This window comes from Phalacrocorax aristotelis, chromosome 1 (assembly GCF_949628215.1).
Source record: "Phalacrocorax aristotelis chromosome 1, bGulAri2.1, whole genome shotgun sequence".
NCBI classification, from domain to species: domain Eukaryota; kingdom Metazoa; phylum Chordata; class Aves; order Suliformes; family Phalacrocoracidae; genus Phalacrocorax; species Phalacrocorax aristotelis.
In genome coordinates, this window is record NC_134276.1 from 152,775,736 (window position 1) to 152,794,515 (window position 18,780).

At 42.4% G+C, this 18,780-nt stretch overlaps 1 protein-coding gene across 1 annotated transcript in view; it reads left to right on the forward strand.

The window, feature by feature from the left end:
- The first annotated feature begins 2,562 nt into the window (after positions 1-2,562).
- Positions 2,563-18,780, forward strand: part of FGD4 (FYVE, RhoGEF and PH domain containing 4) — a 111,306-nt gene continuing 95,088 nt past the window's right edge. The window contains exon 1 of the mRNA XM_075116631.1: positions 2,563-2,788. Within this exon, the coding sequence (XP_074972732.1) occupies positions 2,596-2,788 (193 nt within the window). The 5' untranslated portion in view covers positions 2,563-2,595. The remainder of the gene's footprint in view (positions 2,789-18,780) is intronic.

The window sequence follows — 18,780 nt, forward strand, 5'->3', positions numbered from 1 at the left end:
GATTTGTGGGGTGTGTGCATTTGCCCTTGCTTCCTTAGCTGTTTTTCTTCCAGGAGCACAGCTCCATGTTTAAAGATGCAAGTACAAAATTCAATAATAAGTGGCCAGTTATGCCTGGCTAAAGATTGGCCATTGTTCAATTGTCTAATATTTGGGTTCAGCTCAGTTAAGTTATCACCTATAAGAGAAACAGAGAAAGGTCTTCTATTTTCAATCTTTTATTCCCATAAGGTAACATTTTGTATTTTACTACTGTACTGGCAACTTGGACAACTTTGAACAAACCATTTTTTCCCATCATACCTCATTTTCCTGCCCCGTCAAGAGAGGCTGGTACTTCCTCCTTGGTGAAGTGCTTGGAGAATTATTGAGAGTTCTCTGCCTCTCTTGCTCTCATTTAAATTGGTAATACTAACGTTGACACAGTACTAGAATTGGTCTGAGTCCAGAGGAAGATTTTATCAGAAAGAATTAATGATTGATCCTTGGTACATGGCCATGAACTGTATGTGGCTAAAGTTTACAAGAATCTGTAGCTCATTGCAGTAATGTCAGCAGATACTAGCGCTCTTCATAACATAAATATTCATCCCTATATGCCCAGCCCAGCTCAGGTGACTGCAGCCAGGAAATAAATCAGTCTTTTATCTCTGAGTCACTGCTTTTTTTTACATTTGCAAAAGTAAAATCCAATGTTTGCAATTGCAAGCACACAAATAAAATCCAGGAGGTGATCTGACTGTCTCATTTTTTGTGGAAAATGAAATGGGTGGCTGTAAGATATCAACCCTCTTCCGGAAGAAAATGATTTCACAGAGACCAAAAGAGTGAGATCTTTGGCAAGTGGTGGTAGATGTCCCAGCCACACCAGTTCCCCCTGTGCTTGTTGCTGTCCTGCTCTCTAACACTGAAAGCAGAAGACCCACTCGTTTGACTTCTGCCTCGTGATCCTTTGCTGCTCTGTGTGTGGTATGGGTAGCACCTCCATGGCCTCTCTCTGCTGCCCTGCCTCCCACGTGTCAGACATGGCTGGTGCCTCACACAGGTGGCCCCCTGACGTCAGGAGAAAGTGTCTTACCATCGGGTCCTGCATGTCACAGAAGCCTGCTGGAAAAGTCTCAGCAGGAGCCTCACACCATAGCACAGGACTCTGGAGGAGGGCGATGCCCTGCCACTTGGTTCCCCCATGCAGATGTGGCCATGCTGCATGCATGACTCTATGGCTGCTGGCAAAAGGCGTCCTCATCCCTTGGGAGACAAGGAAGTCTCATACTCAGCAGCTTCCCTGAGCAGTCCACAAAATCTTATTGCTGAAGATATGAGAGCGTAAGGGTATGTGGGTCAAATGAGAGGTCTCTCTTGCCCACTTCCTGTCTCTGACAAGGGCCAAAAAGACATAAGAGCGGGGGAAGTGCGGAGTGGTACTTCCCCACAACATTATTCCAAGCCCCAGCAATCCATGGGCTTCCTGGCAGCTAAAGGTTGTGTCAGACCATCACCGGAGGGAGAAGATCCCTGGAGCGTAGCTGACTACAGTCCCTCTCTTGTATGAGGAAGCACTCCAGGTATGGCTGATGGCAAATGAGACAGCATGTTACAAAACAGGTGGCCGTCTTTTAAAGAAGCCCTAAAATCTGGGGTTTCCAAATCCCAGGAAATCCCTGTGTAGCGGGAGCACCACTTCGCAACTGGTTTGCCTCTGAATGCACCACATCAAGCTCCCTGACAGACTCAAAAGCTCTCATCCTGCATACCACAGACTGCTGTTACCTCTTGTGATGGCACGGGCACAGATGTTCTGCCTCCAAACATCATGTCCCAGTTCAGCTGGTAAACAGGTGCTTTCAGACACTGTTGCTATGTAAGTGAACCTGGTCCCAGGTGTCACAGCAGCATAGCCTTCTGTCTGCCGTTCTCAGTTAATTTAATTAAAACTGGGAGGGGAACTGTTTTGGCCTGAATGAACCATTTTAGCTAGAATTATTATAGATGCAAGTATTTCAGCTCCATTCCTGGCATCAAAACTCACTTTTATGTGCTAGGACTCAGGCGCCTTTGAGAATTTTCTCGTTGGAAGAGGAGGACTGCATCAGGGCCAACTTCTTTTACGTGCACCGATAAAACTTACGGGAATCGGGCCTCCTTCCAGGGAAGGCATCTCAGAGGGGGACGGCGAGAGGAGGCAGCGTTCGACCACGGAGGGGCTGCGTGCGACGGGGGCGCAGCGGGCTCAGCCACGGTCCAGGCGGCGGCAGGGCCAGGGCGCGGGCGGCCGGGCCCGGAGCCGCCCGGGGGAAGCGGAGCAGGTGCGGCGCCGGCCGCGGGGGGAACTTGCGCCTCCGGCCCGGGGGCGGCCGGGCGGGGAAGCAGCGGCGCGGCCCTGGCCAGTGCCGGTCAGGTGGAGGGCTGGGGCTCGCCGTGCGGGGCGTGGGGGCCGCGCCCCGGGTAGGTCGCAGGTAACGCGGGGCCGGGTGGAGGAGGCGCCCGGTCAGGTACCGGCGGGGGAGGGAAGGGGCGGGGAGCGGCGGGCAGGTGAGGGGCCGGCGCAGGGCGGGCGGGCTGGGACGGGGAGGAGGCGGCGCTGCCGTCGGGGCTATGTCGGCCCCACCGCTTCTCCCTCACTCTGCCTCTCTGCGCGTCTCCCCCGCCCCGAGGATGAGCGAGGTCCCGAGCGGGCACTTCAGGCGGGCCGCCATCCGCAGGAAATCCAACCCCGCCGTCGATGGAGCAGCGCCCACCCGCCCCGCAAGGCCCCCGCTGGGGGCGGCTGCCCGCAGGACGCCCGCAGGTAACGGCGCTACCGGTTCCTTCGGCCCTGGCCGCTCCCCCGGCCCCGCCGTCGGGCAGCCGTCGGCAGCTGCGGGGGCGTGCGGGAGAGCGCCGCCGGCGTGGGGGGGGGGGGGCTGGCTGGCGGGCGGGCCCGCGGCCGGCTCGCCCCGGGGGAAGCGGGGAGCTCCCCGGGTCGCTCTGCCGTGCCGGTTCGGTTTGGGCTGACTCCTGCGGCGAGCTGCCGTGGGCTTTCCTTGCCTGGCGGAGCTTTCGGCTGGCAGCGGGCGGTCTGTACAAATAGAAGGTTGTGTTTCCTCTTCGGAGCCAGGGAAGAGGCTTACCGAGTGAACTTCTGCTGTACGTGCCCGTGGGGTGACGAGGAGGGCTGGCACAGGCGCCCCCGCCGGCGGCCGCCTCTCGGAGGGGCCGAGGTGGGGTGAGGGGGGAGCCCGCCGGGCCGGGCTGGCAGGGCGGCCGCAGCTCAGCCCGCACCCTCGGCACTAAGTGTTCCTAAGTTCCACTTTTAACAGCTCTTAGACGGGCAAGAAAGCAGTCTCCCTCCTCTGACAGAGCCCTGCTCCACCCCGATGCCTCTTTCTTTGCCCTTTTCAGCAACAAACGTGTGTTAGACTTGTTTGACACGCTATGCTTCAGAAGGCAGCTGCTATGACATTAATGCAGTACTATTAAAAGCGACGGTAGGTTTAGACCAGTTATCTGTATAACCTTGGCCATGCTGTAAAAATAAGCCGCCATAAAATCCAAACTTTCTGAAGGTTATTTCTTATGAGCAAGTTAACACCACACCCATTTATCTGTCTAAACCCTGTGATACTGTGATGTGACGGCAGGTGTGACGCTGGGCTCGTGCTTGTGGTGTCACAGCAGCCTGGTTTTATGGATGTGGAAGGTTAAAGTGGATGAAATAAAGCTTGAAACCTCTGATGTACGCTTGTTACACTGTTGGGAACAATGACGTGCCAAATGTAAGGACAGGGATGTTTTGCTTGGGGACTGTCTTTTCACAATTTCCTGGGCAAGAGGCCTGCTTAAGTTAACAATGAGTATGCACAGGTAAGAACAGACTACCACGATGATGCTGTTCGTAGTGTGCTTTATTTTAGCTTTAATGTGTAGTGACTTTGGCTAAGTGTGTGAATCCATGATTTTTTGTTGGTGGCGGGACTTTTTTTTCCCCCCAAGGCTTACCTACAAGTTTACATTGGGAAAGACAAATTGGCAGTTGTGTTTGTAGTGTGTAGGTTTAATGGATTTCAACTCTTCTAACAGAGGTACGCTAACAACAGGGACCCTGTGTTTTCTCTTAGTTTCTACTTTAATTTCAGTAGGCTTCTGTAGTTGATCGCTGTTACCTTAAGCTCTTGGGTAACAGTTCCATACTCATCTACAATCTTTTACTGTTGCTCTTTTTGTCTGTGTATGCACCAAATCCAGCAGGTGATATTTATTTACTAAACATATCTGCAATATGTAGCTTTTCAGTGTGAGCGTACTTCTCGTGGCCTTTGGCAGACAGGAAGGTTGTGAGGGACATGAGAAGAGCAACACACTGTTTATCAAATGTCCCTGCACTGTGGTAACCAACTTTCTTCCATTACGATTGCTAAATATAATTGCAATATGAAAAACTCACAAAGTTAAGATAGGGAAATGAATCCCAAAGGCATGGGAAGTAAATTGGAGACTCAGTGATGATTTTTAGCTTTTCTCATGTGGGTACATAAATCCTCCCTTTTTTTGTTCATAATCCATTTCTCCTAGAAAATGAGGTGAAGCCTTGTGTATACAATTTCTTTTCTCTTAGTGGGACTTTGGTTCCCTATCTGTTCTTCCTGTTGGCCGTGGCCACTGCGGCACGTGCTCCACCCTATAATCCCAGGATAGCTTCATAGCCTCCCTCTCTGTTCTTTGTAGTCAGAATGTGACTGCGCTTGCTTCCATTGCTAATAAAAGGCGATCAGACTGCCTTGATTCTGAAAGTATAAACTTTAATCCCCAGGTGCAACATAAAGCTGGATGTGTTCTTTCACCTATTAAAAAAAAAAAAATCAGGTGTTTACACTTTTCTGGCTTGTGAAATGCTAACTGGATTTTAAAGGGGTTTTCTAATGCAGGAGTATGTCTTTGACCTGCTTGAAAACCTTAGGGGGAAGGAGTAGTTAGTGTAGCCCACACACCTTCAATCCCTGCCTCTGCTAAGTGTCGTGAAATATGCTAGTTGCCTATGTTACTGCTTGGGGGTGGGACTCTGGCAATTGTCTCAGATCTGGAAAGCAACTGGAGAAACTAGATGCATTACATGAGCTACATTTGCTTATAAATGCACTAGAAACAAATCTGGATTATGTATATGGCAGGCTTATCAGAACTCTTCCCAGACTAGTAAATTGTATGTTAATTAGTAAGAAGACTTAATATGACCTATTACAACTCCCGTACACTCAAAATTTCCTTAGAGCCTTTGACGTTAGCCTGATGAACTAGGGAATATGATAGGTTTTCTATGCTGGGAGACAGAAGATTGGGAAGTATTCCCATTCTTGGTGGTGTTTGGAAAAAATTCTAATGCTGAAAAGAGCTACTTAAGGTTTCCGTTACAGCATCAGACTTTCGTGGTGCATTGCAATCGAAATGTCTGACTTCTAACAGAAAAATCTTTCCCCTCTTCAACATACTGTAGTCCAGGTCATTCAGGTTCGTTGCTATATGCTAAATTGCAATTGAATTTTGTTACTGATTCAGTTTGAAGAAGCTTGATGTTTTATCTACCTACAGGACAGAGCAAAAATTACTTCCTATTAGAAGTTGACATTAATTTAAAAGTTTGGACTAAAGAGCACTTGAATCTTCAGAGATACTTTGAAATGGCTGGAAAATGTCAAGGCTGATATCTGGAGACAGTTTAGAGAAGAGCGTTCAGTGGAGTAGCGTGATTAATAAACATTTTGAAAGGAAAAACTAATGTGGATTTGGTGTCTTTTTTCAGCTAAATTAGAATTCAGAGTTGACGCTAACTTGAACAAATCTTTACTTCAAATGCCTGTATGCACATTAACTCAAAATTAGCTCTCTGCCTAGAAGCCCGTGTAGGCTACTGCTCGCTTGTTCAGCACTTTTCACAAGCCGAGAGCTATGTAAAGTGCAAGCATGGCAGTACTTTGATTCTTCATCGGATTAAGCTGTCCTAGAAAGTTGTATCTCTGCTTTGTTGACTTGATTTAGCTGCCTAGTGAAGACATAGCTCAGAACACAAGGACACAGTAACTTGCTTTCATAGCAAGAAAGAGCTTCTTGCAGTTATCAGTACAGTCACCTCTGTCCTTGCTGCGCATAGACTGGGGTAACTTTTTGTGCAATTCAAATCTTGCACTGATTCCTTGGCTTTGTTTGCTAAAGTGCAAATTTACACCCTTTCTGAACTATTTCCTTCTGTTCCCTTTTGCCTAAATATATGTGTGCTGGCATTATACCATATATTTGCAGTCTCAGACATTGCAGTGTGCCTCTTAGGGAGCTGAGGTAATTTACATTCAGGACAGCATTCACTGCAGCAAGGTATCTGCAAACATTGACAGGAAAATAAAAATAGTTCTCTGCTGCTACTGTTGCATCTCTGCCTATTAAATGGATATGATTTTATGGAATTATGTTAGAAAAATTTCAGTAGTTTTTTGGGTGGGAGATAACTAAATGAGACTCTAACAGCGTGCTGTTCTATGAAAAATGTCTTTATTGTTCAGGAGCTTATTCTTTAAAAGCTTGAACAATAACTATGCCCTGCCTGATTGTTTTTAACTGTTTTTGTTTTTCTTTTATTTTTGAAAACAAAGTGAGGAATTTGGGGCTATCATTCTCCTTGCTCCTGGCTTTGTGTTACCCACTGCATTCTGTTGACTGGTGTGCAGTGATTGAAAAATCTGATTGCTGTACAGTGTGTTCAGGGAAAACCTATGTGATCGTTAGGACTAATTTAAGCAGTGATTGGAATCTGTAGATGCATTAGAGACCACCGCAAAAGAGAACTAGTTGCCTTGCATGCTTTTCTGGTGAATGCAGGGTTTTTGAAAATTTTCTGAAGTAGAGATTTATCAAGGAGTGCTGATACTGGAAAATACTGAGAGTGAAAGGTGAGCGTATAGGAAATTGCTTCTAAATATTCCTCTCCCTTAAAAAATGAGGGAAATTAAACTATACAAAAATTGCTTTATGCAGAACTTGCATGAAAATACATTTTCCTCTCTGTTATTGGAGAGCTTCCTGTTTCTGTGGGCCAAATTAATCCCATGTGCCTCCTACTGAAGAAAATGTGTTGTGTGAAAGTGCCAGGGAGTGGAACTTAGCTTCCTGAGTATAATTTTACTATTTTCTTACTCCTTTCTTCCCCTACTTCTCCTCCAAATATTTAGGATCAAAGTAATCCCTTTAAGGCCAATAAGTGTACTATTTGGTTCATAGGCTATCCAGATAGGCTCTTATATGTGTATCTTGGGTTGGCTTGGTGAGGCTGTTTAGCCCTTCCCAAACAACGTCTGCTTTACCCAATAATTATTGTTGGTCTTGTAATACTGACTTCCTGGTGATCAGGATGGTGATTTCCTTAAATAAATTAGAATTTGTATTCACAACTGCCTGACTTGCTAACGACAATACACAAAAGGTTTCAACGAAGAGTTACAATGTGACATGAATTTGCTGAAAGTAACATAAGTCTGCTCTTTGCTGGAAAGGCTTCTTTAGAATACACGGCAAGAGGGCAAAATTGTGGAGGTGCTGGTAAATACCACTGCTGAAGTACTTCTAGGCATACTGGAAATTGGGAAAGTAATAGCGTGCCCACACAATGCAGATCAGTTTCTTGTACAAAATCACAGGAGCAGGTTGCTTTTGCAGATAAATGATTGAATATCATTGGGAGATTTTTTGATTGGAAAAGGAGAGCTTCCTCAAGGAATGTCTTACTTTTGGGCAATCAGTAAAACAAATATTGAGACTGTTCATACAAAAAAAAGAGTAATGGTTTGCCCTTGGCTATTATTTTGACCCTTGTCTGTCAATACCTGTGCTTCTTAAAACTGCAGTTGTCAGACTTTTCACCCACTTCTTTAGGCATGTGAGGGACTATCTCATCTCCCAGCATTTCAGTCAAAATCCCATTTATTACTGGGCAGTATTTTTATTTGATGCTGTATGTCAGTATGTCTTGGGTACAGTGTGATCTCTGATGAAGTTTTCCAACTGCTGTATTTTGCACTGTTATGTCTTAAAGTAGTGTTACGCATTTGCTGTGTAAGAAAAAATTATCTTCCTAGGACAAAGGATTTGTCAGAAGAAAAGGAAAAATACGAAGCAAGCAAATTTTAAAATAAGATACTGGTGGGCTTTTTCCTCTAGTTCTGTTACTGCTGGGTAGATTTTCTTCAAAATGTTATTGTTAATTCAATACTTTAATCAAATTACTGACTGCTGATCTTGTAGCTGAGACGCCTGTTTCTGTGAGGGAAAATGGCTTTCTGTTCCAGTATGGGAAACTGTATGTAGTATCTCTCCAGAATATAGGGCGATCCAGAATGAATAGCTACACTTATGTGATCAGAATGATCCCTGCCATCATGTCAAATCTATTAATAAATTTTGCCTCCAGCTCTTGATGGTTGAAACATTTTAATCAAATGCATAGCTGTGGACAGCTCGATATATTCAGGCAAACGGGATCAACAAACTCCTGTACTTCTGACGAGGGGAGAGAGAATTTTGTCACTAACCCAAGCAAGTAAAAGGAGGAAATCAAAAGAGAAATCTTTAATGGATTCTTGAACTAGCTGCCTTGGAAGCAGCATTTTAACAGAGATGGCTTTAGCAGAAGAAATGACTTTTGAAATGAATGTAGGGAAGGGATGATGGGGCTTTGTTGAAATGTTGATGAACCAAGTGAAAGTCAGAGATGTGGTCCTAGTGCACAAATACACAACAGTAAGGTGATATCAGAAGATATGGAGAAATGAGTAAAAGCAGAAGAGGAAACTGCTACGGTAGTCTGCACTGCCAGACATGTAAAGAAATGTGTTTTTAATGAGCCTCAGAGCAATCTGACACCTCTGAATACACTGAAACTCAGGAAAATGGAGCATAAAATGGATTAAAATTGGAGGCAGAAGACATGGAGTTGAAGGTAGGGCAGAGCAATGAAACAGTGTTAGTTACTAAGTATTAATGCTAGGCGTGTCACAGATGTTAATGTAAAATATGTTAAATAGCCTGGAAAGAAGGAAAAGCGTGGTGGAACTGTAATGTGAGCTGTGAAATCCTGTGACTTATTCCTGACTTCTGAACAAATGTTGGCTTGCAGCAGAAGTGATAATGCAGCTGATGTACAGGTCTAGCCTTCCCCTCGTGGGTAACTGCAGGCACTTGCCCTCCCTCCCAAATAGACGCTAGCGTGCCCAGATGTAGAGGAGGATCGGGGAGAGAAGGTGGTGACCAATGATTAAAAATAATTCTGACTGATTTAGTGGCTGGATTTCTTCTGGCCTTCTTAAAGATTTGGCGTTTTATTGGTTGAGCATGTGATGTTTCCATGCTAGGTTTTTGGTTTTGTTGGTTGCTGTTGTGACCAAGCCCTCATGGTAGGGTCTTCCAGCTACTGTAATGGCACCCACCTTGTAGCTGTATAATTATGTTGTAACTCTGTCTGTCTCCCACATATATGAAACCTGTGGGGTCTGAGCTGCCCCCGAGACCTAGTGCTGCAGTACCAGGGCTGCTGGTGGCCCCTCTGCGGGCGGCTGTCCTAGGCCCTGATTTAGTGCCGCGTGCTTTCTCTGGACCAGCTGGATTTCTGACAGGGCTCCTGTATGATCTTTCTGGGGACCTTGCAGCACCCAAAGGAAAAGACAGCACAGAGTTTACTAACAACATCTTTAGATGTATCTTCTAATTCTGTGAAGCATGAGAGGCCTTGTTCTGGGCAAACCTGAGAGCAGATCCTCCTGCCCATACCTGGTGGCTGCTGGAGGTAGAAGAGGGAGGGATGATGTGCCACTGCTCCTGGTTCTGGCTGAGGATCCTGACCTGACCAGTCTCCGTTCCTTGTGGAGACCGTTTAGTCTTTAAGCTCCTGCTAGTATGCTGGGGTAGGGCACCTTTTTATTCGTTTACTTAAGGGTTACATTGGTAGCTTTTATCTTCCTCCTAGGCCGAGGCATTCAGTTGCTTAAGCTGTTTCAGACTCCTAGGTTCTCTTCCACTGTGAAACAGGTATTTTAAATCAAAAATCAAAGTTTTGGTCTACAGCAGACTTAAAATTTAGGTACTTTAGAGGGTTTTTTTTAAACTCTTAAAGCAAATAATATTTGAAGACAAGTTTCTTTTTTTGCCTTATATCAGAAGGGCTTGATGACAACTTCTTGCAGTTGGTTATGAGAATGGTTTTCCTCTATGCTTTCACACGCCACCATTCACTATCTTGTCTGACACTTCAGTTTCTTAAGTGAATATTAATATATGCATTATTTGTATTTACATCAGTAATTGAGTTAGGAACTGAAACTTACCAGCTAATTACATTCATCCTCAGAACCGGTGATGTAAGAATCAAAACAGTCACTGATACAGGAAAAAAAAAAATCTATTTTTTGGATAGAAATGAAACTTTTTCAGTTTTATTCAATTATATCGCCAAATGTCCCTATCTTAATACAAGCATACTGTACATTCCTTTTCATTCAGTCTGACGCTAACTTTCATCATTAAGAAATTACATTTCATCTGTGAAGGTAGGATCCTTTTGTACTTCAGCTGTTCTCCTATGGGCTAGCAGTACTATAGCATTCAAGAAAGTTATGTGGGATAACAGACACCTGAGGATGGTTTTCAAGAGTTCTTGGGGATCCTTTTTATTTGCCTTTTGAATGCCTATAACTTCCTATTTCTTAAAGAAGAGGACTTTTATGTCATTAAAACAAAAGCATTCTCAAGTGAAAATGTGATTCTAGGGGACACTCTGCAAAACACCTGATTTTTGTGGTATACCCACTAAAATAAGAATTGCTATCAGTGCATAAAATTATTCAGCATTTGTGTTTTGGCTTATTTTAATTCTAAATATAGAACTATGTGCATTTTACTGAGGTGAATTTTAAATTTGAAAGCAAGTTGCATCTATTTACTACTAAAATAATTGTACATTTTAGAAAATAAAATGGTTGCTAATGCAGAAGTTTAAGGTGACTTTCAATAAGTTCTGGTAATATGACCCAACTGCTGCTCTGTAATTAGCTTCACACTCTCTTGAATTATGCATCATAATGCAGTAAACAGTGTTCTTTATTAATCTATATCTGATCCGGTGGACAAATATGCTCACCAGACTTACAAATGAAGGGCATGCTAACACCTGAGCTGGCTGTTACCTAGCTTGGCAGTCTCTAAAAGCATGTTAGGTAGCAGAAGGTAATTGCCGTAGCGCTCTGTGGTGGCTTTTGTAGTTAGGTTGAATGGAAGGGTGTAAGCAAGTCAAAACACAACCACCCAAGTGGGTTGGCTGTGTACGTAATCTATTTCTAAACTTCCTTGTATCCTTCCCCTGTCCTGTATTAAGCATAGCGGATATCTGCGGAATAACATTCCTGACATGCAGTCAAAGCAGGAGAAAAAAGTCCACCCCAACTACTGTATATAGGCAGCAAGAGACCTGGCTAGTATTGGCGTGGGCTGCCCTTTTGGTGTTTAACTTCAGTCTGGAAAATTGCCCCTTTAAGTGTTTATCTTTTTTATTTTCTGTATAAGGGCTTTACTGCTTGTGCACAGGATATATTAAAAGCCTTTTGTTTATAGACATGAGAGTAATATTAACATTGCATGCATTAATACGGAATTTAAAGGAACTTCAAAACCCAAATGATTTACCTCTTCCAAGGATTTGGATAGAGCTTAAACAAACAAGTGTCTGTTCATCCTGACTGTGGAGAATTATTACTTCCTGGTTTTAACAACTGTTAAATTCAACAGTATAATCTCTGCTTTTCTTATGTGGCTGATACCAATGGTGTAGTTAACTAGTTTTCTGTGGGGTTTTTTTGGTTGTTTTCAGCAAATGCAGTTGAGCTGTAATGGAAAAGTAGCCTTACCATTTTAAAATCTGAGTAATATTGGATGTTGGAATGGGCTACAATAACATGTGAACCTTAGCACTGTGCATATTTGTGTCCTCTTTGTTATTTCCTAAATGCCATTCAGCAGTTTTGTCGGACTGGATCTTGAGTAGTTTTAATCTTAATTGGTTTTTGTGCCTTATGTAACCTACAGGAAATGTTGAGATAGGAAGGCGATAGGCTCTAAATGAAAAACAGAAAAAACAGATTAAGTAGTTTCATTGTACACGTCTTTTATGATTTGCTGATTTAAATATTTACATCATTTAGAAAACTGAAGAGTATTTCTAGGGTTGTCTCATGCATCTCAAATTGTCAGATTACTTTTTTCCCCACAGGGTTAAACAGTGATGTTTAAAGGCATTTTCTGAGTCCTTATTGATTCCTTCTGTTCTGCTGGGGTCAAGGCATACAGGTTCAGCTTTCATCTGAAATAGCATGTGGTGTTTGACAGCTGTGAGCAGGACCGCAATCCTCTTATGAGACATCAGAAAGCCTTCCAGAGTCTTCTAAAATTTCTCTAATACAAATAATTCAGACTCTCATACTCTAAAATTCATGACTTCCACTATCATTTTCTGAGAGAATATTAACATAGTCCTTTCAAAAAGGAAAGTGTTTTTAAAGCTGACACAGAGAAAAATGGCCTGTGTCAGGAAGACTGGGTTGGTAGCGCTGCCGAAATACCTGCATGGGGAATGGCTCTGGGGCACAGCAGTTTAACGTAACCCTTTTCAAGTTAACATGTCTAGGCATGGTGTAATGAATACTCAAATTTGGTGAAGTTACAGAATCCAAACCCTTGCTTGTAGAGAAGTCACTATATACTGCATTGCAAAAGAAAACTCAAGTTATGTCGTTCTGGCCCAATAAGCGCCACAAATGCCCCTTTGCTGCAACAGGCTTTACGATTCTTTCCTTTTGACTGGAGGTGCTTGGGAGATATTCCACAGAGCAGGGAAAAATTACAGAAATTCTCTATTAGAGTGACATTTTGGAAAGAGTGCAGGGGAGAAAAAAAGAATCAGATTCCCTCTGCTGCCCTGTGGTGTAAAGTCCTATTGGTCACACCAATGCTGGCTTTAAAAAAAAAAAAAGTAAATCTCTCACTATTTCCTTCCTTTGGTCCCAGGGAAGGCCATTAGAGACCTGAGCAGAAGTAAATGGCTTGTGCTCTGTGAAGACTATGGAGTGCAGGTATTTAGTAGTCTTCTGTTTTCCACAGTCCTTTGCTTTGCTCAGCTCTGTTTGCTAGTTCAAACATACACATCAGAAGAAAAAAACCCACTCTTGCCCCTCTCTGCTTCCCATATGTTAATTAATATGTTAATTCTGAGGTAGTCTTTCCTGTCACTGTTGGGCTGCCTTTTCGCCCATGTACCACCCTGAATCTGTAGTTTGGGATGGAAGCAGAGGAATTTATCTAAGTGGTTTCCCCCTTAAGAAATGAAACAAAGTAGCTATTTGTTGTCAAATGTTAGCTTCGGTTTCAGGAAGGAAAAATGCTTTTTAAATATGAAATGTGAGAATATGAAATCCTTGCTAAGCCTGACAAGGACTGCATGCTTATTTTAGTCAGTGAGATGATAGGCAACCCTAAACGAGGGTAGGGCTAACAGAGCTGGAAACTGAAATATACAGAGGTGAGGTATCTGAAGTACTAAAGGTAGGTTGGTTTTTTGTTTTTGGTACATGTGGAAGGGCAAGTTGTTTGAAGTCAAAATACAATGTTTACAGTGGCTCAGGGCGTAGAAGCAGGATCAGCTTTTTCTGATAAGGACTTTTTTCCAGGTGTGCTACACAAGGGCTTAGAAAAGCAGGAGCTATTTAGTACTGCAAATAAGTAGAGAGAGCTGCAAGGTGACTGCATGGTGCTGAAAGGACTCTTTATCCTAAGGATTATTTTTTTTAAATTTTCTTGGTGTGCAGGCTTACATTGAGAGAAGGTGGGAGAATTCTGATAGCTGGTAAGCATGTTAAGCTTTAAATATAAACTTCTGCTTTACAGCAGCTGCTAATGAGCCACATAGAATAAAACTAGGTAATCCTGTGCTAATGAACTACTTCATTTTTTGCCATAAACTCTTGAAGGACATATATTCAAGTAAATAAAGCAAATTATCTGTGTTTTTATATGGTATGTATACTGTCTTCTTCCCCTATCTTTTTTTTTTTTTCCCCTGTATGTAGATGTTATACCATTGAAGGATCTGCTATTTAAATTATGATTTAATTAATTATTTGGGGAGTGTGGTCCGTAATTGTAGCATGGTGGGTTGGGTGGGTGGCAGTTTTCTTTGGTTGGCTGTTTTTGAATCTTGTTATGGAAAACATGATTTAAAAAAAAAAAAGTTGAGTTAAAATCTTTTAGCAAATTGGAGGTCAGTTTGAGAGACTGTAACCACGACCTTGCAGGTCAATTGAGAGTCTGAAGCGTATGTAAAATAAAGAGGTCTGATGTCCATTTGTTTTTTTCTTTTGTTGGTATTCAAAAGGCTATAGGTGGCTTGCCACCGACAGAAACTACTTGCGGGGGGGGTGTGGGATTTTAAAAGATTTTTATTTTTACAAAGATCACTGGGTCAGTGTTTAACCCGTTGGGATATAATGGCATTCTACACAATATTACTTAAAAGTTCCTGGAAAATAAGGAACGCCTTCAAAAGCTGAAGTAGAAAATAAGGAACTAAAAATTGTGGTTAAGAAAATACAAAGGTCTCTGAGGAGAATGTATCTAATGCTAGGTGTCTGCCAGCTCACAGTGCTCTGCTGCACAGGCTGCTGCTTCAGCCAGCTGCGGTTCTGCATTGTTGTAGCGAAGGGACTGATTGCTCAATGCCTTGGATTTGTCACAGGCGTTGCAGTATAGGTGGTTCTTCCAAGGCACTTCTGTTAGTAATCTAAAAATATTCCCTGTGTATAAAACAGCAGGGGGCCAACTGAATCCCTAATGTGACTTGATAGACTGTACCAGACCGAAGCATTAGGATATAGTTGGATATGGATAGGGTTCAGACATAAGCATTTGGATATGGTTCATACCTTCAAGTATTAAACTTTCAACTGCATAATGTGATTTTTTTATTTTTTTTTTTTTCCTTTTTATGTTTAGGACATCAAGCCTGGCTTATAGTTCTTCATATTAGCAAGTAAAGGCCAGGAGCAACGTCTGTTAGCCGCATCTAACTTATCTTTTTAACTTCAGCTCATTCAGAGGCTTTCAGTTAATGCTTTTTTGTCTTGCATTGGAAATAACCATGTATGTGATACATCTTTACAGTAACAGGGAAAAGGGCTACACAAACTGAGGTTGTCCTTCAGGATTATCTGCCCTCATGTGTGCTTAGGTAATGCTGCCTGCCTACCCTGTTAGCACAGCGTAGCCACTGCAAGCACGAGGCCAAAAGCAATGAAGTTGCCAGTTTTTTAGTATTGGCTTTGTAATATTTTCTACTAATGACAAGGATAGTTTTACATACCATATTGAATCTTTGTAGAAAATGTAAACTGAATGAAGTTCCTTTGTTGAAGGTAATAGTTAATACATGTCTGATATTGTAAAATAATTTAATAGATAATAGGCAAGTTTCTAGCAGTCAGGAATCTTCATTAAAAATCTTTGCGATAACTCAGCAGTGACTTGTGTTTGTCTGTTACTACAGCAGTCGAATTAGAAACATAGCGAGGCCCTCAAATGTTGTCTAAAGTTGAAGTTTTCCCTTTTCAAATGGTCGTTTCAGCTGTGCTTTTATCAGGACAGTGCAGCTGGCAGCGTGCTCGCTGGCTGATTTTTCTGCAGACGATCTGAAGGATGGTGTCTGCCCCAGCTGCTGCCTTCCGCAGGGTCTCGAGACACCAGCACGTGAGGCAGCAGCTTGCACGGCACTCGAGCCTTGTCCACCAGGGTTTTCCTCCTGTTCCCGCAGTCTTCCTGGCCTCCTCAGCATGGTGTAAAAAGAAAGCAAGCTCCTTCTGTCCTGAACAAGTGGAATGAATAATCAAAATACAAGGATCTCTTCTGTAGAAATGATCATCTCATATTTTGCCTATATGTTACACAGCATCATGAGATCCAGATCTATCTGGGTACAATAAGAAATTATCAAAGAATTCACTACCAAGAATTTAATTTAGCAGCAAACTACTATAGGCTGCCTTTTTTGATTCTGCTATTGTGGTTCCTACGGTGATTATAATGTAAAAGAAGTAAGTTGATCCTTTTTGCACAGCATATTGAGTCAATGAGAGGGTTTTTTTGATGTGACCTTAGACTAGTTCGTTTCTTCCTTTAACTCATCACTCCCTGTGGTTACTTTTCCTTAGCAAAAACACCATAAGAAGAGTAAAGCCAACTCTGTTACTGTTTGCTCCTTACTAACTCGGAAGGTGTGGGTTTTTGGGTTTGTGGGTTGGTATGTTTTTGTTTATTTTTTAAAATATTATCCTGTTCCCTCATTAGGACTTAGCAGAGACATTTAGGAATATACTGGCAAAATAACTTTCTGAAAAGATACATCATGTTTGTTTCCTGATTAGTGGATTGTGGAGAATGTCTGCATGTCCTCTGATTCACTTATCTGATACTAAATAGGAGGCGGGTGTGGACTTGTCCTATTAATTCTAATTTAGGTTTTTGAATTTAAAAAAATAAAAGCGCACCTGTGTTTTACAATACAGGTTAAAATGAGGGTAATGTTATTATGCTAACCTCATACATATGACAAGAATCTGAGTTTTGAAATCTAAAGCTGAATTTTCTTTCAACATCAGTTAAGGTAATTTTAATATAAAGTTAATAAGGTAATTTATACTTAACTAATTTTATTCCACTTCAGTATCTTTCAAAACTTCAGCCATTTTGGTTTACACACAGAATTGTGCCTTGCTGTGTTGAAAATGTGAAAATTCAATATTAGTACATGGTACCTATGGAAACTTAAAATATGAGCAGCTGCATATTGCTCTTTATTGACAAGTATCAATAAAACATTGTATGAGATCCAACAATATGTAGGCAAGTCTTGACAGATAAATATTTAACTTAGTGTTTGTACACAAGCTTAAGTAGGGATCCTGCACTTACTAGGCTCAAAACAGGCAGGCAAATTCAGTGCAGTAATTTGACTTCATATTTGAATTTAAAACTACCTTATTTCCTTTCCCCACACTTTTAATTTACATTCTTCACCAACTTCTATTAAAAACTAACGCTAAATTGTTTCCTTGCTGGAACCAGAATGCACAGGGTGCTGCCTGGTTTATTGTCTCTTCAGTGTGTTCACCACAGCAGCTACACACACAGAGCAATGGGGAAGGTGAGCTTTAGACATCAAACTGTCACATTTTTCCACCTGTGAGGTGTGTGGCCACTTGTTGCCACTCTTCGGGCTGGAGCTGGTGGAGTGGCCACCGTCACCGTTGCAGTAGTGCTGTGTTCTGGCAGCAGGGGCTACTGCTGCATTTCCAGCTGGCTCTGATTCAGCAAAGTTGGTGTGGGTTTTCCTTCCTACTAGCGATTATGGGCCTGGCCTACAGATTGCAGTTTTGATTTTGATTTAGCTGTTGCTGGGGGCATAACTCGAAAAGCTGGAGAAGCTACTTAGAGGTTCTGAACTTTTCATACCCAGTGGAAAAGGTGGACTGGTAACAGTATTGGTCATATATGGAGTGTGTGTGAGTGCATGGATGAGCATGCTCTCTAATGGATTACAAAACGTTCATATGTCTCTGAGTACTGTCATCCTCCCATCTGCCTGTTACCGAAATGTTCTGCATACTTCCCTATAGCTTCTGTTTATATGTATGTTCAGATGAAGCTACTCACCCGGTTTACTTTTTAACAAAACAGAAAACTGACTGACATGGAGAAGAACTGCATTTCAGATGAATGTTCACACATTGCACTTTTTTGAACTGTTTGAAACTCTAGAGTACTGACCTACAGCCAGCAATCCAGGTTTGGTTTCTCTAAGGCTTAGTTTAACTGTGAATCGTTTGCAAATATTCTATTCAATAGAAATTGGCCATGTGATACGAAAGGGAAGGGGATTTCTACCCTATCAGCTGTATATTTATAGCTAATCAGACCTGGTCTTTTTTATGTTCAAGGTGAAAGAAGTATGTCCAGGTAGAACATAGGTTTGTTTCTCACAGACTTCATTCAAAGAAATGTCTTTCACAGATTAATCTGTGATTAATCATAAAATGGTCACATTAGCAGCAGCTTAGCATGTTAGTTTTCTATCCTTAGTTCAAAGTCTAGAATGAAGACAGAGCAATTTACTTGTATATTTCTTTCTTTGTGAGTGGCTAACTTGGGGCTGGAGATTAATGACAAAAATTTGGAACTGAGGATAAACTCCCTATGGAAGTGGATAAAGATTATTATTGCTGGAAAAAGACCCTTAACCTTTTAGTGGTCGGAATTCCTTTTCCTATAATTCCTGTGCTATCCTTTTTCAAATCTGGATTGTGGTCACTTATGCTGAATAGGGAAATCTTTCTAAAACTCGGCTTCCCTTTCTGCTTCCATGCCCAGAAGTCCCCTTACAGGAGAACAAGTGCAAATGCAACCTTCTCGTGTTCCCCAGCTTTAGGTGACTTATAATTTCACAGTTACTTTCCAAGACTGCTCCAAAAGTCCTAGTGAATCCTGCTCTGAATCTGTCAGTGAATCTGCTGGCAGTTGGCAAAATAAATTTGCCTCAGCAGCTTTCACTCCTGTCCCTCCTGCTTACGACTGAGCAGCATAACAAGGAATGACATACAAGTTAATGGCTATATATTTTTTTGGACATAAGAAGTAGGTACACTTGTCAAGTGTGCTTCCATCTAAATAAGA